The sequence below is a fragment of the Vombatus ursinus genome, unplaced genomic scaffold, assembly GCF_900497805.2.
Source record: "Vombatus ursinus unplaced genomic scaffold, bare-nosed wombat genome assembly UNPS02014812.1, whole genome shotgun sequence".
Lineage (NCBI taxonomy): Eukaryota > Metazoa > Chordata > Mammalia > Diprotodontia > Vombatidae > Vombatus > Vombatus ursinus.
In genome coordinates this window covers 72,836,050-72,863,348 of record NW_020954590.1, presented here as the reverse complement: position 1 = coordinate 72,863,348, position 27,299 = coordinate 72,836,050, and the positions used below count along the sequence as shown (strand labels likewise).

At 35.1% G+C, this 27,299-nt stretch overlaps 1 protein-coding gene across 1 annotated transcript in view; it reads left to right on the top strand.

Annotated features, from left to right (window-relative positions):
• The window catches only part of LOC114054129 (suppression of tumorigenicity 18 protein-like), a 351,033-nt gene that overhangs the window by 279,355 nt on the left and 44,379 nt on the right, over positions 1 to 27,299 (top strand). The window contains exons 9-13 of the mRNA XM_027877273.1: positions 1,075 to 1,165; positions 2,293 to 2,397; positions 5,803 to 6,008; positions 9,056 to 9,267; positions 19,524 to 19,769. Coding sequence (XP_027733074.1) covers positions 1,075 to 1,165; positions 2,293 to 2,397; positions 5,803 to 6,008; positions 9,056 to 9,267; positions 19,524 to 19,769 — 860 coding nt within the window. The remainder of the gene's footprint in view (positions 1 to 1,074; positions 1,166 to 2,292; positions 2,398 to 5,802; positions 6,009 to 9,055; positions 9,268 to 19,523; positions 19,770 to 27,299) is intronic.

Genomic DNA, 27,299 nt, shown 5'->3' with positions numbered 1-27,299 from the left:
TATATAACTGGAGTGCAAGGACCAGTATAAAATCATACATTCAGAGTAAGAAGGAATCTTATAGTTTATCATCTCCAACCCCCTCATTTTACAAAGAAGGAAACTGAGACCTAGAAAGGTTGAATGACTTGCCTATGGTCACATGGGTAGTAAATGGCAGAGTACTGAACCCAGGTATTCTGATTCCAAATCCCATGCTTCACTGCACTACAATGCTTCCCAAACCTTTGTTTTTTCTCATGGCTTCCCATGGCATGAAGCAATAGTATGCAATTAGCTCAAAAATGTAAGAGTAAATGAGTTCGAATTTTATCACAATAACCAAACATCTTACTCAATCCCTTGTGGCTTACCTACTTATAATCATAATGTAGCCAGTTATGGGTTGAATTTTCCCCTATTGAAACGTATTTATGGTAACACCTGTTGAGCTGCACAGGCTGCTTGTAGTTGGAATGCCTCAACATCAATAATGTTCTTAAAAGCAAGATTTTGCAAATCACCACACATCTAATCAGCTCAGTACTGTCCTGCTGGATTAGCAGTTCCTCAAATGATTATCTGATTGTTCACTCAACCATATTCTTCTGCCAGTAACCAAATAGCAGGAGGGAAAACTGTACAAAGAATCAAAATGATATCACTTATGATATGAAGAGGACTGCATCCAGAATTTCAGTCTGGGAAGAAAGGGAAAGAATACTGTTTGAGCAAGTGCAATTCCAAATGTGGACAAATAAACTTCTGAGCATCAAAAATTAAATCAAATACATAAGGGGGAAAAACCCAAAAGGTTCTTTAAGATTTTCTGTTACCAGCAGCAGCAGCAACAAAAACTGGTCCAGGAATATTAGGGTGTCAGGAAAATGGAAATGTTTCCTTTCCAGATAGCTTGAAATCCTCAGTTTACCTGTTTTATTTAAATATATTTTTCCTAATGGAACTGGAAGAAGAGTGAGAATATATGTATATATGTGATTGTATGCACTTTTAATACATAACTGAGAAATAAATGTGTGAGTGCATCCAGTTTTTAGAAAAAATTGCCAATTTTTTTTAATGTTTTATGCTTAGTTCTTGCCATGCATGAAAATGTGCTCAAGTGTCCCACTCCTGGATGCACAGGAAGAGGCCATGTCAACAGTAATCGCAACACACATAGAAGGTAATTCCAATTAGTTGTTCTTCCTTTCAAAATAAACAGGCAAGAGGGAATCAGTGCTAATACATTGAATTCAAAGTTGTCAGCTAACAACAGGATATTACAGCATTGTGCTACAACTTCACTTTCTATCTGAAATATACTGATATGTTTTTAATATCCATATAAATTATGAAACTCACGGTGTAAATCCCTTTCCTATAAATTGTCATATTGACAACTAATTAACTCATTACAGACCAAAATGTGTTTACTCTCTTCCTGAGATTGGTAGTGGAGTTGTATATATACATACAGACGGCTGTCTAAATACTGAATTTTATGTACGAACTGGAGCTACACTCTTACATTATTTGCTATGGAAAAATAATGGGTGGGTGAGCCTTGAATTTCATCCAATAAGCACTAGGAGCACTGCCAAAAGGATCTCCTTATAAGGCGCTTTTTGCCTATAAAGTAGATCCATGGCAGATGCCTATGACAGTATTATCTTGAAACTCCAATTTACATAGATAAATATATACATGTCTACCTCCATAAAGTTACATATATAAGTACTTTTCTGCAAATGCTAGTACTTCTCTCTCAATATAATTCATACTTGACAAAGCAGATATGAACATGGTTCGGTGTGCTATATTCATAACTTTTACAGTCACAACTGAGAAGACTTCACATTCTACACACTCCTCTTTCAGGGTGAGACATAAAACCAAGTCCCTGAACTCTGTTAGAGATCCCAAATAAAAATTCAGGGTAGTAACTATGTTCCCTCTAGTAGTCTAATCAAATTACAATTTGAGTAATTTCATTCTTTTTACACTAAAATCCAGACAGTATTAATTGTGTACAGTTGAGTTGTTCCATCCTCTCCCCCCTCCCAATTAAATAGCTTTTTGATGCTAAAACACATTGTTAGCTGTCAGCTATTGTTTACCTCTGAGATGGGTGAACAGAGTTGACGATGTAGTTTACGATATGCTTTGGGACTCTTTGGGATGAGAATGGTGCTATGTGAACTATTACTATAACTTAACTATTTATTGTCTGCCAAGTATGTGAGAGGCACATGTAAGTGCAAGGAACCGTTATTATTTTAACTCAAACCCTGCCACTTCTTTTTAAAACAGTCTTTCTGGTTGTCCAATTGCTGCAGCTGAAAAATTGGCAATGTCCCAGGATAAAAATCAGCTTGACTCTCCCAAAACCGGGCAGTGTCCTGACCAGGTTCACAGGTATGAACCTCACATGATATTCCTGACACTCTATTTTGTGTAATTGATCTTATAATTCAGGGTCTCTTTCATCCATCACATACCAGTCTTAAATGGTTTGCCCTCAACCATCAGTTATCAATAAGCATCTCTGTATGGTGAGGCCATTAGAAAGACTGGGCAGGTTAAACCACATTATGGATTATATTATCTAGATCCTTCATAACTGTAACAAAAAATTCACAGATAATTCTAACAAAATGAATGGATCAAAATGCAACAGAATATATGACATTAGCCTGTATCTGTCATAGTTCTGGAACATGCCACTAACTTTAAATGATCCCATGTTTGAAATCAATGTTAGCCTTGTGAAATCTTTCATGTGGTACGGGGACTTAAGTAGCCCAGCCACACCTACAAAAAATCATACAATCATTTATTTTTAATTTTCTTTCAAATTCTGCTCCATCCATGTGGATAGATTATTTCATACCACTAATAAAACCATTATAAAAACTGCTCTTACTGAACCATTATCTTCTAATTAAAAGACTGTCATGTGGTCAGTTAGGTATTTTAGGTATGGATAGAAACACAAGTATTATAGCACCAGATTGAGAAGTTTTGATGACCTTACATAATGACAAAAGCATTATGCTTATATGGACAAAAATTATGTTCACTGTAAAAGGAGATGAATCAGTTCCCATTACTTTAAAGCATAAGACACGGAGTAAAAACCAAGAATAAGCATTCTTCAACTCATACCACAGTTTCACATAGTTAGTCAACAAGCCTTTAAGTGGCTGATATGTGCCAGGCTCTGTGCTAAATGCTGGGGTACTGTGCTATGCCTCATCCCCAATGACTCCCATAAGCCCTGGAATATCCTACTCCCATTTGAACCAAAACAATAACCCAATGCTTCAGTCCTCCCAGAACACTTTTCTATTTGTTGGAACTATCCAACTCTTGACAGAACATAAGGATATAAAATTCACTCCAGAATGTATTTTTATCCAGAACATATTTTCTTTTGGCCCTTTTGTGCCAAATAGTTATTTACTATATAGGCCAAAATTGGCATTGTAATCATAGAATCACTTTCGTGTAACATTATAGATCATGAATTACTAAACATAAGTGAAATATTAAACAGGAAAGTGGGCCAGTATTCTAAATGCAGTCTCTGATCTGATGAAATAATATACTTAACTGAATAGCTCAATGATTTCATTGTCCCTTTCATTAAATAAAACAGTATATATGCAGCTATTTTATAAATATATGTTTGTATATTTAAATATTACATATTTTATATATGCATATAACATATGCAATAAACATATGTTTACATATACATATCTGTGTATCTCTCCATGAAAAAATAAGGTTGTTATACAAAACATTTCTGTGACTAATGGAATACCATTTAAAATTCCTTATAAGGCAATAAGACAGAAATGTTACTCAGAAATTTTTAGATCACAAGCAAATATGCTATGTCCCAAATTTGAGGAAGAATTTACATTTGACATTATGATGGGCAGTCATGGTTGAGAGGAAAATAATAGGGGAAAATTCCCATTTGCTATTTTTCCACTGTCAAATTCCAAAATCAATATTGCTGTTCATGTACCTTTATCATTCTCTTGCAACAAAATGAATCAGGCATTCTTCCCCTTTGGACTGAGTAACTATACTACTACTCTGTTTTGACTTTGAGCCTCTCTGCCACCCCTAGGGTACAAAAAGCTCAACCTCAGGTACTTTGCACAGAGGTATAAGGTATTGCTGTAGGCCAGAGGCAACAAACATGATCTACAGCACTACTGAATACAGTGGGAACCAAATTAAAATGTAGATCTTGTATATGGTTTAGTGGCCCCCATTTTTATTTGATTTTGATACCACTGCATGATAACAAGGTTACAGCCTTGTTATAAACTTCAATATCCCAGAGAAACAACTTGTTCTCAGAACTCTTGGCCTAGGGATTCCTTCTTCCCATAAATCTAACCTTGTAACATCAGTGGCTAAAACTGCTGAGACATTGACCTTGATCACTAAACCTATTTCATACCATAGATTCAAAAATCTACTACTGTCAATTATTAACTCATCATTTCTCGTCTGCTGCCACCACTGTTGTTGGGTCCCTGGATTTTAGTACATTTACATAGCATAAAAGAAAGAAAATTGGAGATTGAGTCACTAGAGAACTGGATTTTATCCAGCCTCTGACATTTGCTAAATTTATGACCTTGAGCAAGTCACTTAGTTTCTCTCTAAGACTCATTTTCCTCAGCTGTAAAATGGCATAATACTTACCTCATAGGGTTGTTGTGAGGATCAATGGAGAAAACATATGAAAATTCAATATAAATGTCAATTATTTTTATACTACTCCCCCTTTTCCTTTTCCTGTCCACCCTAAAACCATCAGGCTTAGTCAACTTTGTCCAAGATGGTTATTCATAAGGGAAAAGAGCACATAAAATCAGAAATAATACCAAACTAAGACAAAAGTATTTTTCCACTGCATAACACTGCTTCTCATATTTCATCTTCAATGATGCTTATATTCCCTTACTCTTACATCATACTCCCATTTGATCCAAAATAAGAATGCTTTTGTCTCCCCAGCCTACTCCTCCAGACTGACCAAGAGGGGTACTTTTGAAAGCTCATCAATATATACTAGAATCTCAGTCTTACTCAAAGTGATTCAGGAAGCCTACCAGTCACTGATAGACTTAGCATTTCAACCACACTTTTCTTCTAAAACACTAAGTAACTACCCCTTTCCTGACCAAAATTGAGGACAAGGTGAATGACACTTCCTAAAAGATACTATTAGTTTTTTCAGCTCTCAGAAAAAGGATAATCTATCACCTGATTCAGCCCCAACTTTCATATGTCATTTTATTCTCTCCTACTAAAAAGATCACTATATTTATAAATCAGACATCTAAGTGAATATTTCCTGCTGTCTTAATATCCCTCATTAATAGGACCACCTCAACTACAACTTGTAGTTACTATAGTACCTCTCTCCAAGAAGCTCGAAGTTATTAACAAATATCGTCTATGTGATCCTCACAATAATCCTCCTCTAAAATGACAGAAGCATAATTATTCCCATCATAGAGATAGGAGAGAGTCACAGTATGGCTTCACCATGGTCACTGAGCAAATAAGACATAGAACTCTGATGTTCTAAGTACTGGGTGTTCTACCAACATGTGTTGCTATCATAGCTCTTTGTTCCTTCTGATGCACTCTGTGGTTATTAAGTAAATACTTATGAGTTTACTGACTCTATGATATATCTGCCCACTTTCTTTCCAGGTGCTGATATTTATGTATTCATCTTTCATTCTGTTCTCTCACTTCTCCACTCTTCCCCTTCTGTCTTTCCAGGACGAGCCTTGTGAAACAACTTGAGTTATCTCAGTTCAGTTTCCGATCATCACAAACAGTCACATCTCCCAGAGCTACAATGACAAAAGAACAAGAGAAGTTTGGAAAAGTTCCATTTGATTATGCCAGCTTTGATGCTCAGGTTTTTGGAAAACTCACAACAGTACCGACATTACAAGGACAAAACCCCCCTCAGTTTCCTGAATGTAAGCTTCAATTTCTAACACTGATTGAAACTATATAAAATTCTAATTAGAGGAATGGGGGAAGGGGAAGAAAAAATAACTCTGGATTCTTTTAAGTGAAAAAAGATTAATTAGGTATAATGCGGGTGAAACTTGAGTTTCCAAACAAAGGAATGCAGAGGTATCATGGGATTAGGAATAGAGACCTGATTCTATTTGTAAATTAATAGATTTATAGCATGTTAGAGTTAGAAGGGACCTGAAAGATCATAGGTTCAGAGGGTGTTAGATCAAGAGTGAGAAGAAATCTAAGAGATTATTTTATATTTTACAGATGAGGAAACTGAAGCCCAAAGAACTCAAGGGACTCGACTAAGGTCATTTAGCTTGCTGTTAGCAGAACTAGGACTCAAACCCAAGTATCTGACTGCTAGGCCACTATACCTTTTTCTGTCACTGTCTTTCTATGTGATCTAGGAAAGTCCATTTAAGCTCTCTGAGCCTCAGTTCTCTCAGCTATAAAATGAGGGGGGCAGTTTTAGAGAATTCCTGTGGTCCCCCACTCTGAGACTGACATTAATAATTTTATTATTTGAGTGTCTTGCATCCAAATGATGATGGCCTAAGTTTGGTGAATATAAATATTTCTATAATCATTGTGCAAAGCTTTAGCCAAGATGCTGTTATTGTGAAGTAAATAAAAGAAATTCTAAAGCATATTTATTATGCATCTGTCTGGAATTGGATTTGACAAATTATAGGAGTTAAGAGCTATTGTGATTCAGTCATTTTTATTTATATTGAAACCAAGGAAAAGAGACATGAATATTGAATTGTTTATTTGAAATCCTACTTAAACCAGCAAAAACATTCAGATGATTGAAAAGTAAAAAAGAAAGGTTTGAAAAGAAACAATTCCCAAGAATCAAATTTTTGTTGAGGAAATAATGTATGTATGAGAGCATGGAAATGATGCTATAGAGAGTCTGCGACTCAGTTATAGGTTGAATAAGATAACCTTTGAGGTCCCTTCCAATTCTGAGATGATATGATTTCATGTTTATAAACAAACAAGATTTAAAATAGAAACATTCTGAAATGCATCCATGTTTCCTTTAATTTGGTGACACAACCATAGAGTGAAAAATAACTCATAGTTCTTACAACAAAAATTATATATAGTTGTTTCCTTGATCCTTTCCTCTAAAGTTGTTCATACCCTTTAAAAGACTCTAATACAAAAAGGTGAGACTCTAAATGAACATATAAACTGATTTGTGCCTCTAATGAGCTAGTAACAAGTTAAGAAGCTATATAAGTAGCCTTTAGTATCATTCACCAGAACTTGAATTTGCTATACTTGACTTATGTGATCATCTTGGTCTAAACTACGAAGAGATGAAGAATACCTGTTATTTTCTGAGAAGAGCGTCCATTTCCTATGAGATGTGGGCGCCAGAAAACTATTTAATATTCTATAAGAATATATTACAATTCTTATAGAAGTTTAAGTTATAAAAGCTTAAAACTGTGCTGAATCTTTTGGGAAACCCTTTGTAAGAGAAAATTTCATTCTGAGAGTTCAGCTATCCTGACCTGCAAAAAAAAAAAGCCACTGTTTAAACTACTCTGGATAAATAAATACATACTAGCCATGTCAGTAAAAATATATTTGCAAGTTAGAAAATAGCCAAAATACCTTTAATAGAAACTTCAGTGTGAGTGGCTTCCAGGAGAAAGTTTACTAAATTCATTTTTAAGGCAAAGGATTTATTCTATTTAATAATATAAATTGGAAAATATTATAGAATGATGACCTGATATCAGATTCTAATAATGATAACAAGGAATAGCTAGCACTTATATAGCACTTGAAGGTTTGCAAAGTACTTCTTGTATGTCATCTCAAGTGAGATACCAATAAAACTTTCCATAAACATATTAAAGTTTACAAAGTGTTTAATATACATTTTATACATTTTCTCATTTGAAGAAGTGAGAATCAACAATATAATTATGCTTTTCCATATTTTATTGTACCTTATAAATATATATTCCTGTTTTAATAGACATACAATAGTCAGATTTGCTTTGCACTATTCTTCCTCCTTTATGATTTAGGCCTGTATTAATCATTGATAATGTTTTATTTTTTATTTTAATAAAAAATAAAGTTGTCAGGTTTTCTAAAAGAAAGATCTATTTATCATTTGTCTGTATTGTGAATATTATATTTCCCTCATTACACATAATATAAATATCTCAAAATATGGAAAAATACATTTACTTCTCTTTATTTACAAATAAGAAATGTTATTTGTAAAGAACAGAAATATGAGAACTCAGTCTTGATAGCTGAAATGCATTTCTATTCATCTTGAAAACCTTTCCCTCTGTCCTTAATTCACCCTACTTTATATGAATTTTCAATGTGCCAGCTCCTGAAAGACCCCATCAATGCTTCATTTCCACCTAGTGGAACTAAGGCCAATTTTAACTCTGAATCCTTTTACTGGTTTAAGGGGGGGAAATGCAAACATTGAAATTATCTCTTAATTTTCATTTTTATCTCCTAAATTAGTATGAATAGTTATGTGATCCAGAAACAAAATATTTTGCTTTAACTGAAACTAATATGTTCTTTGAATCCTAGGCATATAAGTTATAAGCCTTTCTATCATTCCTTATGAATTTTGCTGGGATGGTGTTTTTTTCAAAATATTTCATAATGAATGGTGCCAGTGCACCTGCCCCACTAATGGTATAAAGTTCTTGTAAAAAAGAAGAAGAAGAAGAAGAAGAAGAAGAAGAAGAAGAAGAAGAAGAAGGGTAAATACTGCAATATTAATATAAGAGGAGTTCTTTTTCAGCAATCAGATAATTTGATCCTTGGACCTCTGTTAAAGGGAAGCTGAGTAACCTGTATTTAACATACAGATGGAAAAATGGACCGTGTTTTAATTTATTCTTCACACATTTTAATGTACAAAATTACCACCTGAAAAACAAATCTATTTAATGAGTAAAAACACATACATGCAATGGCTAATCAAATCTCTCTTCAACAGCAAAGCATTTTTCAAATCCAGTGAAACTTTCCAATCGACTGCCTAGTGCTAGCGCCCACACACAGAGCCCTTGCCGTGCCAGCTCTTATAGCTACGGTCAATGTAGTGAAGACACCCACATGGCAGCAGCTGCTGCTATCCTGAACCTTTCCACCCGCTGCAGGGAAGCAGCAGAGATCCTCTCCAACAAACCACAGAGTCTGTCTGCCAAGGTAGGGTAGTCCAAGAACCTGGAGGGTGTGCTAGCGACTGAACTGTGAGAATAAACTGCCTTTCATGTTCACAACCACATTCAAAACATCCCCTACCTCTCCCTCAAAGAAAGACTTTTCTCCTTGCATGATCTTTTCTAGAGATTCAGAGAAAAAAAATAATGAGGTACCTGAATGGTTCGATTGAAAAAGAAAGAATAAATGTATGATTCTGCTTTGACCCTTAGCACTGGGTCTAAAGGAAAAAATGAAGGGACTAGGGGATGGAGAGATGGGAAGAGAAAGGGAGGAGTTAGCCAGATTTCAAAACTGGTTTGGGGGGAGGGAGAGGGGAAGTTGAAAGGAGAGTTGATGTTTAAAATCTTTCAATTGTTTATTTTTTTCTTTCTGAAAAATCTGTGACCACAAGAGATGGCTGTGCTAAGAAAGTGAGACTTGTAAAAACATTTCGCAGATATTACTCAAGTGATTCAATCACTGTGTTACTTGGATATTTTATAGCATTAAAAGACTAGTTTGGACAGTGATGATGAAGTAGATGGACACAATTTTAAAACCAGAGGGAAATGAAAAGCTATGGCATTGGATACAGAGATATTTTCCTGGCTTATGTAACATTTTACATGTGCCTTAGAATTTATGTTCTGTAAATGAATGAGTAGTTTAACCAGAAACAAACTATAGTTCTGGCCCATGGAAACTTATTGTGCCTCCAGAGCATGGTAGCCGCCAGAAAATCCACATTTCCTCCAACAATATTGTTTGTCTAGCAACGAGGCGAATTATTAGGCAATCTAGAACATATTCATGTTTTGGTAACTTGGTAGGAATATCAAAAAGATCTTTACCTTTTGCAAGTGGCAGGTTTATCATCTGAGTGATCAGCTGGTCACAACCACATTTTGCAGTTAGCACACAAGTCATTTATTAATAAACTACTATGACCAGACTTGCAGTTATAAAATTGTGTTCTTCCACCTTACCAGAAATCTTCAAACCAGCAATTTTCTTCCACTGAAGGAAACATCTCATATTATCAGTTGAAGCAACAGCCACCTGTCTTTCACCTTCCTTTGTATCTCCATATCTTACCACAGTGCCTAGTGCATAGTAGGCACTTGATAAATGTTTATTGATTGATTGGCTGACAGGAATGAATATATTGTATTCTAGGGGGAAAGTTTTTTAAAAATCCTGTAACTTGAATACTACAACACTTCAAGGATTCATGTTTCATCTTGTGTATTTAAACCTTCCTATGGAAACAGATTGTGACCTCAATCTATGGTATTCATTGGCATCAAGAGTTGCCATTCTTCCCCACCCCTCACTCCCATCTTTCATTCATTTAGCAAATATTTATTAAATAATATTAATTAATAGTTAATTAATATTAAATATGTATTAAAAGCCTAGTGGACATTAGATATTGAGAATGCAAAAATAAACATGAAAGACTTTGCCTTCAAAGAACTTACATAGTATTGATTGAAAATAAGATAAACATATGAGTAAATTTAAAAAAGACACTAAGTGATTTCTGAGAGCAGGGGAGGGTATTAGCAACAAGGAGGCAGGGCAGCTACAAGATAGACTTCCTGTAGAAGGTAGCATCAGAGGTGAACCTTGAAGGAAACCAGGAAAACTTCCATTAGGCTGAGGTGAGGTGAGGAAGGAGTGCATTCCTATGTTGGAAGGTGGTCACCTGTACAAAGGTGGAGAAATGGGAGATATTCTGGAATGTCATGTTCAGGAGACAGCATATAACCAAATTTGGCAGCAACTTCCAGAACAAGAAACAGAGTAACTTGCCTTCTGATAATGGGACTTTCCAACATTGCTGGGCTGATTCTCAGACAACAAAAATGCAATTCATTTCTGAAACCATTCTCAAAACCCTTCCAGCTTGGTAAAACCTGCCAGGGCTTACCCTCTGCTCCAATGAGAACTCAGGGGTCCCTCAATACCATGATGAAATATTGGAATAGGTCTTTAGTGGAAGGATGACTTAAATACTTATTTAATTTCTATGAGATTCTTACAGTGGAACATTTATGTGTTGGAAAGGAAATATTAGACGATGACCCTGGCACCGAGATTATTAGAAATGGAACTTTTTTTAAATACAGGAAAGTCTACCTGGTCATCTGCTTCCCGATGCCTGTGCCAGTCTTTCAGGAGACCATAGTGGCAGCTCAGTGCCACATAACATTTGACAGAAGAATCGGAATTAGTTTCTAGACAGAACCAAGCCAGGTTAGCCCCATGAAGACTCAGTGGCCAAAAACTGCACAAAAACAAATTTTAAGCAATAAGGCTTTTGAACAAAGGAAAGTGTAATCTTTAAAAGCACAGTAGAAAATATCAAGCTGTAGTAATTCAAACTCATCCAGCAAATCTGAAGTCATTTTTGGTGACTTTATATTCTTTATATTTTTATATTATTATTTTGTATTATTTTATAACTTTAGCTTTTGTTAATGTTTTCAATCCATGACTATCAATGCGCTTCTTCTTTAATACCACCGCTAAAAATGTTAACACTTACAAAAATTACTAGAATGCTACAGAATGAATACTTTCAATACAGCAGGATACAAGCTTCCTCATTCCTGAGAGTAGTTTCATATTTTTCCTCTGACCTTTAGATTCTCCTGTCCCATCAGGTAGTAAATCCAAGCAGTGAATCGTGTACGAATAACTGCCTTTAGCAGTACAAGCTAATCTCCTTTCAAAGTGCATTTCTGGTCAGAAAAGTGACGTTTCAATTGGCATCTTTTTAAAATCAAAGTGTTAGCTTCCTGTGTACTTCTTATTTCATTGTTGAAAACACAGTCATGGCAGCCTTAGAACTAGAAGTGAAATGTAGCATGCAAAGAGTATGAGGGACACTGTTGTCATGTCTCATGAAACACATTGTCAACCAAGTTTTAATTGCATAAGCCTGACAATTGATGATGATGATGTAAGAGACAGAAAGTGCACAGCTTGATTTTTAGGATGAGTTTGCAATGTTGGCAGTTAGAAAACCCATCCTGTCCCCATGAAAATGTCTCATTCAACACAGTGGTTGTTAAGAGAGGATAAATATGGCACCCCACCATGTCACTTTCACAGAGTGCTTTCCTGGAGGCCCAATAACACATACAGAACTTTAATGACTTGCAAAATGCCATCCTTGTTTGATACCATTTATCTGACAATGAAAAGGAAATTCATAACTTCTTTTAAAAATTTCCTAGAAAAGAACAGAAAAAAATCCAAGTCATTAACCTTGCAAGAGTTTGCACAATCAAACAGTTCACAATATAGACCAATCATGTATCCTCTTCCACTTATAAGCAATTCCTCTTTAGAAGTCAATTGATTTTCTACCAGCATAGATGGTTGGCTGTACGATCATTGCTATTATTCCACCAAAAGTTGAGGATCTTGAGTTCTAATCATTAGTAATTAGGATGTTGAGATTAAGTATATGTGTCCCTTTTTTTTTTTTGATGTGTTAGAGGGAGAAAAAGAATCTATCACATTGACTTGCTCCCAAGCATTCATTAAATCCCTCCTAAATGCAAAGTATCATGCTAAATAGAATAGATGCAAAAGCAAAACAGGAAACAATCCCTGCTCTTCAGATTTTAAATTATATTTTAAGTGTCTAGATGTTCAAGACACTATGTGAGTTTAGTTACATTCCTTGTGCAAAGGAACTTATTGTCTAATACAGAAAAAAAAACTAAAGTGTGAAGAACCTCACTTTGCTATTCCTTAAAGCCTCCAATAGAAAGTGACCTTACCCTTTTTACCTTCTCATAGCAATTTGCCTATACCTCTCCTTTGTACTTATTGCATTCTTTTCTGTATTATAGGTCTTTGTATGCCTATTATTTCTCCCATTGGACTGTAAACTCTTTAAAATAAGACACTGTATCATATCAATCACTGTTCACCAATGCCTTATGGAGAGTAAGGATTTAATACATGCTTTTTAATTACATGACCAAGTTCTAGAGTGTGTTAGGAGATAGAGACAGAAGTAGAATTCATGATGCTTTGGGGAAAATACAACTGTTCCTACAGGGGTCAAAGTCAATGATTCTATTCCACTTTGGGGCATCTCTAAGAGGACAAAGTGAAATAATTGATTTCTTATTATGCTCTTGCTTGCATCTCCTTTTTCTAATGTGGATGACTGCACATGTTAGAAAAAGGGATTTAATAGGAAACCTAGACAGCTGCCCACATCTAATGGCACTGTTAACTTATGATCTCCAAGGGAGGTATCTGTTATAAATGTATCATTTTGAAACCTATTACTAAGGTCACTGAGTTTGAGCTTATTCCAATCTTTAACAGTAGCCAGTTCACAAATGAACCCAAATTTAGTAGAGGAACTCAATCAGTGAGTGCAGCATAGAAATATCTGGGTCCAATTCCAACCTCTGACACATACTGGCTATGTAACCCTGGGCAAGTCAATCAACCTCTCAATGCCCTTGGCAATGCTCTGATTATAAGTTTCAGAGATAGTACTGACCTGCATTGCTAAAGGAAATTTCCTCATCCAGTAGCTCCCTTTAATCAATGAAAGCACAAATCTATACCCTAACCCTATCTCAATCAGTGATTGGCAGAAATCACTGAAAGTGTGGAAAAGGATGAAGACAATGATTTCTGCCATTAAATGGAAGTCCTTTATGTCTCTTATTAATCTAGAAAGGCATGGAGGGAAGATGTAGAAATTCCCCAACAAATTCCTCTTTTCTATGGCATGAGGAAAATGATTTCATTTTAAGTCTACAAAACCATTTAAACCTCTTACTCATATACCACACCTGTATCAAATTAGGAAGCAAATATGTTTATCCACATTGATTTTCTTTCTTACAAGTCCCCATCAGTAGGAGAACTGAAACTTTCTAGACAGCATTATAGCAAGAAGTGCAGAATTTAGAAAATGGGGGTAAAAATGATTGGGATCTAAAAAAATAAATTCCAGTATAACATGGTCACAAAATCATTCACATGCATTGCTTGCATGTCACTTTGGAAAATCAAGGAATTGGAAACAAACAGTAATGTTATTAATGACTGAATACTAAAAATAGTTATAATTTCTTCTAATGTGTTAGGCTCTCTTCTGATTCTGCTATGTATATTGATCCTGAAACATCTGTGTGAAGTGACTCAAATTAGTTACTGGAGCAAGCATGTGCTCCATTTACCATCAAACCATCTCTGTCACTCATAAATCTTTACTGGAGAGAGGTCTTGGGATTACTCTGAGACTGGTGTTTGGAATGCCACATCCTTAACCTAGGTAACTCAGGCTATGATACAGTCATAATGTTCAGCACAAACTGGCACTAGTCATTGAATTACAATCCCTCAGTAGAGTTGTTTGCAGAGAGCCTTGCTCTCTCCCAGTGAAAGCTTGTGCCAACACATGTCAGAGATATCCCCCATTTTACATCCTTCCTCCTACCCTTATCCACAGAGGTAGGAACAAGCTTCACAGTCTATCTTTATCCCCATCACTGTTGCTTGCCAAGCATTCTGTTTAATGTTTTGGTGTTTTCCCCACCTGTTTAGACAAAATGGCATATGCACAGTGTGCCTTAAAAGAAAACAAAAAATTGACACTTGCATGAAATGTTTAAAGTTCAGAGTCTGTTTTGTGCTTGAACAAGACCTGAAAACAAAAATGATGTCATATCTCCCTCTTTCCTCCCTGCTAAGAGAAATAAGCCAGTGGCTGTCTCAATTATTAGAATCAAAAGGCATACTCCCTCCATAGTTCTACCCCAATGGCAGAATGGCCCCATTTATTGCCAGGAAAATATTATCAGAAAGCAGAGAAAAAGGTCACTGGGTCAAGAATCACAGGAAAACAAATGACAACTATGGAGGAAAACCAAATGTTCACTGACTTTCATTTTATCCCCTGGACAATAGCACAAAGTAGCTTCTCATTTGTTATTCAAAGACCAAATAGAATCATTTAAAGAGGTTTCATATAATATGATTCAGATTCCCAGGGAAAACTTGTGGGCCATGTAGAGCATTCTAATTTTAAACTTCAATTTTAGTCATTTGTTCCTCCTCTATTTAGCCACAGTAAATTCAAGACTTGATGCTTATTTTGCTGTGAATGTTATGGGTACCTTCTACTTGTTGGCTGTTGAACAAGTCAGTATAAGAGCTTTGAATTCAAGCCTTTTGGGGGTATCAACATTTCATTTTAGAATTTTATTCTTCATGACTAGCTAGATCAGATGCCAAGGTAAATTTTTGTTTTAAAAAAAACCTTTATTCAACTTTAAATGAGTTTTTGAGCTCCTAGCTTTATAATTTATTTCTTTATTCAACCAATGTTCCTTAAGATCTTAAGGCATTGCATTGTGTTGGAATTTAACCAAAAAGTAGAAGGTATGATCTCTAGCCTCAAAGAGCCCATAATGTGATTTACAATAAGTTTCAAAACAAATATCTAAGAAATGAAACTAAATAGCACATCCAGCCACTTCTTTGAATTCATCATATTATCCATTCCTTATACCTCAGTACTATTCCATTTCATTGATATACCATAATTTGTTCAACCATTCCCCAATCATTAGGTACATAATTTGTTTCCAACTTTTGGGAACTACTACAATGAACATCTTTGTCCATGTGGGTTTGTTTTTCTTGCTCTCAGTAACATTTTGGGGCTATGGTTCCAGTTGTACAATTTTGGGGGAGAAGGTTATGAATTTGGTAACTTTAGTAACTTTTGTTGCATAATTCCAAGTAATTTTTCCAAAACAGTTGAACTAATTCACACCTTCACCAATAGTGAATTCACATACCTTCTCTTTGGAGGCTTGTATAAGAGAATTTCTCTAAGGAAAGATTGAACTAGATGATCTCTACCATCCAACTTAGATTCTATGAGATTTGGGATTGGCAAAGTGAATCAATATCAGAAAAAGCCATTTTCTTCTTTTCTTTTTTGTACTGCCGTTGGGAGTTTGAACTACACAAAGCAAAGTGATGGATATTGATACTGCCCTGAATAAAAAGCCATGCTGTAAACGTGTGATCCATCCTTCTATGGGCAGAAAAGGATATTTTTCTCTGACTATGCTTAATTGTTGAATGCATCTGTGCGCTCACTTAAAGCCCATCTGTACACTGCTTTACAAATGTACAACCCATGTATTTTCCCAGTCAGAATTAGGTGTTCTATGAAAGGCCCAACTTCAGTGTGAAATTTAGAAAACTACACAAAACATGACTTTTAATCCTCCTATGAGTTTTTTGATGCTAGTTGTTCCCATCCCCCATCCTTCCAATCCACCCTGGTGACTGAAGATGTAAAATCTTCCCATTGGGAGTTGATGAACCCTGTTAGGATTTAATAATTGTGGAATTTGATTTTTTCTGGTTTTTAATTTTTTTTTTGCTTTGTGCCATTTTTTTGCTTGATGTTGCCTTGGAGTAGTTGATATTTTTTCAGTGAAAGAGAATCTGCACTATTTATGGGTTTTGCACTATAAAACTACTGCAGCCCAGTCACATGGCTTCCTTTCCTAAGCCATCTGTCACAGAGGTCTGGAATTTTATGTGAATGTTGGTTGTGCAGTCTTAACCCAAGTTTTTTTATTATGAAAAATGTCAGCAACTACAATATTTAGCATTTTACTTTACATTGGTCATTAAACTTGATTACTGTAGCTCTGTTTCATTGCTATAGTTACATATCAACTGTGGAGCCAAAAAAACACTGATGCAGCCATGGCAAGGCGAAATTATCATATCCTGGAGAGGGCACTTGGCACTGATATAGTTAATATCTTGGATTTTTGTAACTAAGGTTTATTAATGCTGGTATAAAAAGTGTATTTGATATTATACAGATGGCATAAGATGTTGTGGTTACTAAGTTATTATCCGGGATAAGCTGTACTGTCAAATTCAGGGCTTAAAACTATCACAGGAGATTAAACTATTTACTAAAAGGGGACAGAAAGATATAGCCAAAGCATCTTAGTTCAAACATATTAGAAGTGTATTTACTTCCCATGAATACAATAAAGCTTATCTATCTTTTAAGCTGAGAGATTGAAAGCACAAACTCTGCCAGGCACAAGAAGCAAGGACAAGTTGGGGCTTTCAGTTCAGAATTGCACACAAACAGCTGGCCGATGGAACTAGGCAAGTGTGCCTCTTACACCCATGCATGGCAATTGTGGGGGAATATATTAAATCCCCCAGGGGATGTAACTGGCTACCACATGCTTTAGTATCTTGCTAAAAGATTCATGAAAGACTCCAGCTTTGCCAGCCAAAAGAAAAGAGTATAAAGATTGCTCAGAGAAGAGGCTAATTGTGAATTGATGGATGATGTCAGAAAGGTGCTAATTTGGACCAATTATAAAAGTGACAGGAGTGTTCTTCTTAACTCATTGTGAAAGTTATTGTACTGTGGTGTTCACAACCAGGAATGCTTACCTTTTTGTGGCATAGACCCCTTTGGCAGTCTGTTGAAGTGTATGGACTCCTGAGAATAATGTTTTTAATTGTATAAAATAAATTACATAGTTACAAAGAAAACTAATTATATTGAATTTCAGCTATCAACATATATTTTTTTTTTAATTCATAAACCTCAGGTTAAAAGCTCCTCGTTTAAAGAATCAGACTTCGCTTATATGGTTGAAAACTATAGAGTACAGACAGTATGGCAAATAAAATTCGTAAAGGTAAACTAAGAGCTCTGAGCAAAATCAGTTTATTAACAGTGATATATAACTTTAAAAAAAAGAAATGAGGAGGGGACCTTCTTTATTAACACATAACAAAAGTTGTGTTAAATTGTTCAATTCCCCAAATATTACAATATTTGTCTCCAAAGAAGAGGTCTTGGTAGACATGGAGAAAAAGCAATAGGTTGTAAGGTTGGAACAGGAACATTATGATTGACTATACTTAGAAATATGGGCTGGCATTCACCTGAGGCTAGTCCCCACCCTTCTCTAATAATTAAGGAATGTTAATTGCTTTATGAAACCCTCATCTACATCTTGTAATCTTTGCTAAAGCTAAAATTTGCTGTCTCTTTGAGAGAGATTAAAAAATAAATTCCCCTAATTTTATGACAGGCAAGGATAGACAATATATCTTTTGAGAATGGTAACAGGTCAACTTGTGTGGCTTAAAGATAACAAACATATCCTAGAAGTATTCAAGGGCTACTGGTATGAGAGAAACAACTATTTTTTTTAAATAATAATTTTAACTCAGAGGGAAAGCTAAATTCCTGAGCTCAACTCAAGTAAATACAAAAGTAATTTTAGGAATCAAAGCAGTATTAATTTAATTTCTTCAACAGTGTACCAGACTGAAACAAAAGCAAAATGTAATTGTTTCCTGAGTAATTTGGCTAATGGTACCCCAAAGATGGGTGAGGGTACACTGTGGCATATAAACTAAGAAGTACATGAAAACTCTCTAGCCTGAAGTTGTTGTTATAAAACTTATGCCCCAAAGAAGTATGGGCACTGACTTGCCTCTTCTATAAGGAAAGACACCATCATACAACTAAATGTCACACTGAAGTTCAGTTCCCATTCACTCACTTTCATGATTTAAAAATTCTTTTCCAATTCACATAACAGAAAGTGGTAAAAGGCCACTTTCATCTTCATCTAATTAGAACATTAGAACATTTTCCTCCACTGTTTATCTTTGCACATTTTACCACTAAGACAAATATTATAATATTTGGGGAATTGAACAATTTAATATAACTCTTGATACACCAGAGCATTGAAGCTTTTAACTACCAATTATGGTAGTCATGATTCTCTCCAAGAAAGTGTCAAGAAAATTTAAATCTAAAGTTAAGAAAAAGAACTTACATTTAGCCCATTGATTTCCACTTTAAAATAACTTTAAAATATTAAAAATATGAAAGTATCATAAAATAAAATAATACACTTTAAAATTGATACTTTAAAATAAACATTAAATTTTCAAAGAAAATATCAAAATTGGACTTACTTTGTTTATGGCTTTAAAAAATGAAGAGCGTTATTATAGCTACTCTTAGGTCTGCCTAAGAATTGAACATTAGCTGATATAAATCTAAAATCTGGATTTAAAATCAGATACATTTAAATAAAAGCTTGCATTTAAATTTATCCCTTAAAAGCTTCACATGAGAAGCCTAAAATCACAGACTGTTACTTAAATATTTTTCTGTTTCCTATCAGGTAGCTGAGATACAAGTGGATGAAAATGGCACTTTGGACTTAAGCATGAAAAAAAATCGAAGCCTGGACAAGGCCACACCTCTAACTTCTCCTCATATTTCGATTCCAACTTCTTCATCTTCCCCATTCAAAACAAGAAGCCTTTTGGTAAATGCTGCCTTCTACCAGGCCCTCTGTGAGCAGGAGGGTTGGGACACACCTATCAACTACAGCAAGACTCATGGAAAGAAAGAAGAGGAAAAAGAGGTAATTTTTCAATCTTCTCAATGAAGAAGCTCAAGATGTGTCCTACATTGAAAAGTGTTCAGTTTTTGTTCCTCAATTTCACATATATATATATGTATACATATATATATAATCTCATTTTTAAATGTAGATAAGGCATAATTCACCTCTAGACCTTGTTTCAAATTTTTGGGAGGTGGGGGGAAATGATTATCTTAGATTGCAGAAGGAATGTGCAAATGAATCCTCCTTTTCCTGCCAGTTGCCTAAAATAATGTGTCATTAGATCAAATTTTATACCCATTATAGATGCAACTATGTACACTGCTCAAGCAATTATATTATCTATCCTTTCAAGATTCAGCAGGCAGTATGGGGCTAATGCATCACTGTATATCAAAATGTTAGCCTATTCATTCTTTCTGACCCACAAGAGAGGATAAAATAAAACCAGGGATAACTAAGAATCTTCAAGTCATGTCAAATTCATTTCCTCAGAGTTATGACAGAAATGCAAATGTGCACAAGTAAATAAGTGCTAATCATTTCAAGTGTCAAATGATGAATGTCAACTATCTTAAATACTGTAAAAGACACTTAGAAATCACAGAGAACTCTGACAAAGCCTATTCTTTCTGCAGTTCAGAAGGAGCTACATACTTAGTTGCTACAGTCTTGTCTAACTCCTGAAAGTTTTGACCAATGTCTATGTGTCGTGGAAATTCAGCCAGAATCTATAGCAAGCAGCAAGAATTAACTTGGGTTTTCTAACTCATGACCCAGTGTAATTCAAAGAAGTGATCAGTAGAATCCTCTCCATTTCTAAGGACCTGGTTACTAGAAATGTGATGTCTATCCTTCTTCATTACCATTAAGTTACAAATATACAACTCTTACTACTACCTGTCCATTGAATTTGTCAGTACACCATCTGTATCAAAGATTTCTCATCTTTTGAATTCCCTTCTCTTCATTGCTTGCTGAATTTCAAAGAGTAAAGCAAGACTTGTTTGTGTGGATTTGGTTTTCATCATGGATTTATTCCTTTTAAGCCTTAAATGGAGATACTATGTTCATGCTGAAAATTTAGTTGTTCAAATTCCCCTGGTTTGAGGTGATTTGCCCATGAAAGAGAATCAGTATTGCTTCATCACAGTCACCCATAATGAGGTGTCAAATTTGAACCAATAGATATTATGATTGGATTAAACACACTGAAAAACTGGAAAGAATATAGTGTAGAATGACCAGAATGGTGAGTAAATAATAATAATAATAACTTACATTCATAAAATAGTACTATAAGGTTTGCAAAGAGAACTAGAGGTGATAAAGGAAATGGGGAAATTAAGCCTGGAGAGGTAACATCTTTTCCTAGTTATTCAAGCTAATAAAGGTATAATCATAGATCTAAACACTGCTGAACCAGGTGCTGCAGTGTTTGAGATCTCCAAAGACAAAAGGATTTTACAAGTCCGTGGGGATGATGCATCTTTAGGCAAGGGATAGACTACAAAATTCTGCTGGAAGTTTCAAATTTAAACTTAGGCTACTGAATGTGATTCTAGAGCTAGAAGACTTTTAGCTCAATCCTGTACTCTATCAACCCAATTTGCTGAGAACTAACTTCCAAATCTCTGAGTATGGCGATGGAGCACATTGGGGATCCATTAGTTATCTAGATGGTGCAGTGAATAAAGCACTTGGCCTGGAGTCAGGACAACCCAAGTTCAAATCCAGCCTCAGACACTTACTAGTTATGTGACCTTGAGCAAGTCACTTGATCTGAGTTTGCCTCAGTTTCCTCAACTGCGAAATGAGGATATTAATAGTACTTGGTACCTGGCACATAGTAGGCACTATATGAATTCTAGCTTTCATTATATCCCACGAGAAAAAATGCAAATAAATATAACTTTTAAAAAGCATTGCCCTTTTTATAAAATGATCAGGGATTTTTATAATACTGGCAATAAGTTGGGCTGAACAATTCCTTCTTGTAATGAATGGAACATATTTGTAAGATTAGTGGTTGAGAAGATGAATATAGTGTCTTAATTTTTAAATAATCTCAATTTTTATGCTCTAAACTACATGTATGTATATGTGCATTTGTATAGACATGCACAAATATGTATTTGCATATATGTATTGTGTATACATGCACAAACACATACTATCACAGATTTGAGCTTTTCTTTGAAATATAACAGATATACAAACTACAAAAATATTTGGAAGATGTAAAGGAATGCATCATCTGCCAAAAGAAAGCTTATAAAGTTTTGGAAGAGTCCTTAGATTTTAGTAATTTAACAACATATAATGATAAAAAAAAAGCTTTGGAATAGTGATTTCTTATATGCACATTATGGGTGACAGAATAAAAAAAAATTAGACCTGGAAGGAACCATATAGGCAATAATCAAATTTAACTGAACTCCCATGATTCTCTGTTTTAGGAAAGACTGAAATGAATAAAATATCCATAAGAGTAAACTGGAATACCTCCATTTTTTTTAATCAAATAAGACAATATTTATAAAGCGTTTAGCACATTGCTTGCACCATCCAATTTCTTATTTCCTTTCCTTCCCCCAATGTGACACGTTAGCTAACTTGTTACATCTTTGGATACTCCATTCTTTATCCATTTATTCAACAAGCATGTATTATGGGTCTATGATTTGCCAGATATTGGGCTAGACACCGGGGATACAAAAGCAATCTGCGTTAAGATACTGACCCAGAAGTGGGTATGTATATATGTATGTGTATATGTATACACATATATTTACATATAATGGGAGAATATATACACAATGAGTATATATATTCATAAATATATCTATAATTTTATACTTATACAGTATACATGATATATATTGTTCTGTACAGTAAACATAGTTCCTGAAAAGCATCACTATTAAGAAGTAAGTTATATTCAATTATGTCCACTAAAAAGTGATAACATCAAAGATTTAGAGCTGGAAGGTGTCTTAGCCCAATCTCCTTAATTCAAGGAAATCAAGGCCCAGAAAGGTCCAATGAATTCCGCAAGATCACATAGTAGTAAGGATTTGAATCGAGTTCCTATGACTTCAAATCTAGCTCTTTCCACTCTATCACTCCCTGTGAGAGTTTTAGTGGACTGCAAATGTTACACTATGAGTCAACAGTATGATGTGACAGTCAAAAGAAAAAAACTTAAAACAAATTGGGATGCATTAAGAGAGTTATAGCTTTCAGAAGTAAGGAAATGGTGGTTCTACTGTATATTGCCCTGGTTAGAGCCTCTCTAGAATATTGTACTCAAATTCAGTACCACAGTTGAAGAAGGCCATTGATTGATTCAAATGTATCCAGCTAAGAGCAACCAGCCTGGCCACAGAAGTCCTTGCCACATGAGGATTTTGTGACGGAACTGAGAATGTCTGGCCTATAGAGGAAAAGACTCTAGGACACACAGTGGTTGCTTTCAAGTACCTGAAGGACTGTCATTGAAGAGAAATTAGGTGTTCTGTTAGAGCTCAGAGGAGAGAACCAGGATCAATGAATGAAGGGTCACAAAGAATCCAATTAATGCTTGACATCACATCATTAGGAGGCTTCAAGCAGAGCCTGGGAGACTACTGATCAAGTACACTTTTGTGGGGATTCCTTTTTGAGCACAGGCAGGGCTAGAAGGCTGTTGAGGTTCATTCTAACTCTAAAACTCTGTGACTCTGCGATTTCCCTTAGGACATTGTAATGATGATGGCTAATACTTATAGAGTACCTACAATGTGCCAAGTACTATGTGATAAGTGCTTTACAAATATTCTCTCATTTGAGCCTCATAACAACCCTGGGAGGTAGGTAATATTATTACCCCCACTTTATAGTTGAGGAAACTGAGGCAAACAGAAGTTAAGTGACTTGCCCACATTTGGTGTGTGTCTGAGGCCAGATTTGAACTCAGGTCTTCCTGATTTCAGGCCCAGTACTCTCTCTGTTGCACCACTTCACTGCATGAGGTGTACAGTAGGAAGTCTTTCATTTTCCTGATATTAACTCAAACTACAAAATGAACCAGACCTCAGCAATGGAATCCTTTATTTGGAAGGACTCGTAGAAGCCATCTAGCTCAAACACCTCATTTATAATCATTTCCTCACATCTCTGATGAGTGGTCAGCCAGTTGCTATTTGAACATTTTTTTTTGTTGTTTTTTTGTTTTGTTTTGTCATGTGTTCCTTTATCTGCCTAGTATTGAGGAAATACTCAGCTTATCCCACAGGAAACAGGGTATTGTGCCACTACCTGTTCTGTACCTAGGCATGAAGTTTGGATTGGATTGAATATTGAAGGGACTCTTTCTCTAATAAGGGGATTCATTTACCCTTTCTCATACTCATTGGGTGTAAGTTGCCAGGAAGTTGGTTATTCCCAAAAGGCTGGAGCAATAGGTCATGATGTCCTTGAAGTCTTTGAATGTTTCCAGGGAAGTTTTGGGCTCAGGCTTCCTGCAATAACCCATTTCACCTAATTGACCTTCATTGCATATGAAATATAACAATAAGGCATGGAATATTAAAAACAAGCATATAGATGAAGATTCAGAAAATAACTTGGTGACATGTATATAGAAACCTTTTGTTCTCTGCTACAAATTACTTTGCTCCTGAATAATAGGGATATAATAGGGGGTTTTCAAATCACCACAGGACACTAAAACATCTGGGGGAAAAAGAAAGAGAATTCAATTATCCAGGTGATTTGTTTTTCAGAAAGGGTCAGTCACTAGGAGACTTAAGCAATAGCTGTAGGTTCACAAGAGTGCAGGCCCACAGCACAGGAAGGGGAAAAGAAGTTAAAAGGGAGAGGGAAGAAAAGAATAAAAGAACAGGGAAGGAGAAAGAGAAGCAAGCAAAATGTAGTTGTGGTGTTCATATTAGAGGAAGTATAGTAATTACCACAGTTGTCAGGAAGAAGCACTAAGATCATAGCCTGACTGATCTTGGTCTCAATTACATCAAACAATCAAATGAGCTCCTTGAGGACAGAGACTGTTAAAAAAAATTTTTTTTTATTTTTATCCCCTGGGCCTCGTACCATTTGTGGCACATAATAGGCTCTAAATAAATATTTGTGATTAAATGATTAATATCATGTAAATAAAATATCCAGAAAATAATAGATTACATTTCTATAAGAGAGGGTTTCCATCTCAGCAAGTCTATGAGCTAGGCAATATATGTTTATTATGCCCATTTATAGATAGAGAAACTAAGACTCGGATCATTTCAATGATTTTTGCCAGGGTCACATAGGTAATAAATGTCAGAGTCAGAACTTTAACCCAAGTCCTTCTGATACCCAGACCAGCAGTCAGCCTGCCACACAAAACTGCTGACTGGTGAAATTTTTCATTTTTACCAAGAAGTTTTGGCAACAAGTTAGGCTCAACTGTTGACTGTATTTTGCAAGTTGAAGACTAAAGGTTCTCTCTTTCTTGCTCCCATCCTCGGTGCCCAAGCAAAGAAACCAAGTGATTATATCTATTTCTAGTTCATTGTTATCTAGTTCATATGCACAACAGTTGCTTAATTTTGGTGGTAATTTCCAGAAAATATTGTCTGTCTCTCTCAGTGAAATAGCCTGTCCAGATGCCCCCTAAAAAAAATCCTGAATCTGGAAAAATATCAAAATATCTCTGAAAGGAAAGCACGGAGAAATAACTAGTGTTGTCAATTTAGTTCAACTGTCAGTTCTCCAAAGATTTCAGGGCTTAAAAAATGTTAAAAGTGCCAGATGCTATTATCTGTTATTCATGTTACCATTATGTTCTGGTCTTTGCTAAAATCAATATAACCTTCCATCTGTACATTAATGGAATTTCATTGCACACACATTCTCTCTGGAAAACACACACACACACACACACACACAAACACATGTATTCTTTCTCACACATCCAAAAGCTTTTTTTAAAAAATCATATAACATATTTTAATTTTTATTGCACAGATTATGAGTTCTTTTAATCTTAGTCATTTGGGAAACTAATATTGAATGCTTCTCTTGACTAAAATTCAGCCTATCCTCCCAACTGTACTAAGTATGGGGCACCTAAATCCTAAACTATATACTATATATAAATTTCCTAGGATGGTGTGTTAAACAAAGAAGATGGAGAAAGTGTTATTATTTCCAAACACAATCTCATACACAAGTGTGAGTGGTTCAAAAGATTATTACATACTACAAATGTTCCAGTAGAAATGGCCATTGAAACATTAGCTTTTTCTTTCAAGAAAGAAAAAGGCTTATATATGTTCCATAATTCTTTTAATATTATTTTTATACTCAATTTCAAAAAATCAGCTTAAACTTTTATAATTAATAGGTTGCTTTTAAATCCCCTTCTGTAATGCATATAGAAACTCTGCAGTAAAACAACAGATGGTAAGCTTTACATTTTTATCTACAAATGAACAGGTCATGTTAAAGATACTTACTACTTGAATCTACAATCAAGAATATAATGAAGGAGTTTTATAACTATATTCTAACATGAAACATTCAATATTGAAATAGAAAGTAAAAAAAAATCTTCTTTATTAGAGAATTGGCAATTCACATCTCTCTTTTAAAAGCACAGAAGAGGAATGGGGAGCAATGAAGTGAAAGATTGAGAAAATTATTTAAGTAACCCAAAAATGAAAACAAGAATCCAGCCCAAAACACATCAGCATTGGCCATTAGGCCATTTTTAAGTCAATAGGAACATGGATCCCTATCTATGTGGATTTAGAAAAAGTATGGAGTTTACCTAAATTAGTGATAATTATAATAAAAAATAACTAATTTCTACATGGCTTAATAGTTCATTTAACAACCATCTTTTAGGCGTTTATTATATTCAAAGCAACATGCCAGGTACTGCAGGAGATGCAAAGATAGTGAATGCATAGTCTTTTATGAGTTCAAATATAGCAGGGGAAATAAGATACTCAAGCACATATATCTATACAAAAAAATCTTATAATAACTATACAATTATTCTAAGAGAGCAAGCAGAATACGGTAAGAATAATGGGTTGTTAGAGTATGTCCAAGGGAGGGGAAAAAACGGCATTTTTGACTGGGCCTATCAGAAGAAGCTTCGTGGAGGAGGTGTCTTGTGAAATAGGTCTCTTAGCATAGGTAGGATTTCAACAGGCAGAGAGTTCATTGGAGACCCAAGGTCTAGGTAATAAGATAATTTCTTTCCTTGCAACAACCTTGAGTTAGGCTGTGTATGTATTATCCATTACATAGATAATGAAATAGATTCCAAAAGTTTAAGTCATTTGTCCCCAATCACACAGCTGGTGTCAAATCAGGGTTCAAACTCTACTGACACTAAGTACTGTGCTCTTTCTTCAATATAATCCTGGCTTAAATTCTACATTTAGTTTTTACAGAATTAAAACTTTGTTTTAGTAATGGCTCTATGGGGGTATATCATTACTGTTCCTATATTCTCCAGGAACTCTAACAAAATTTAGTCAATATAATTTATTATCC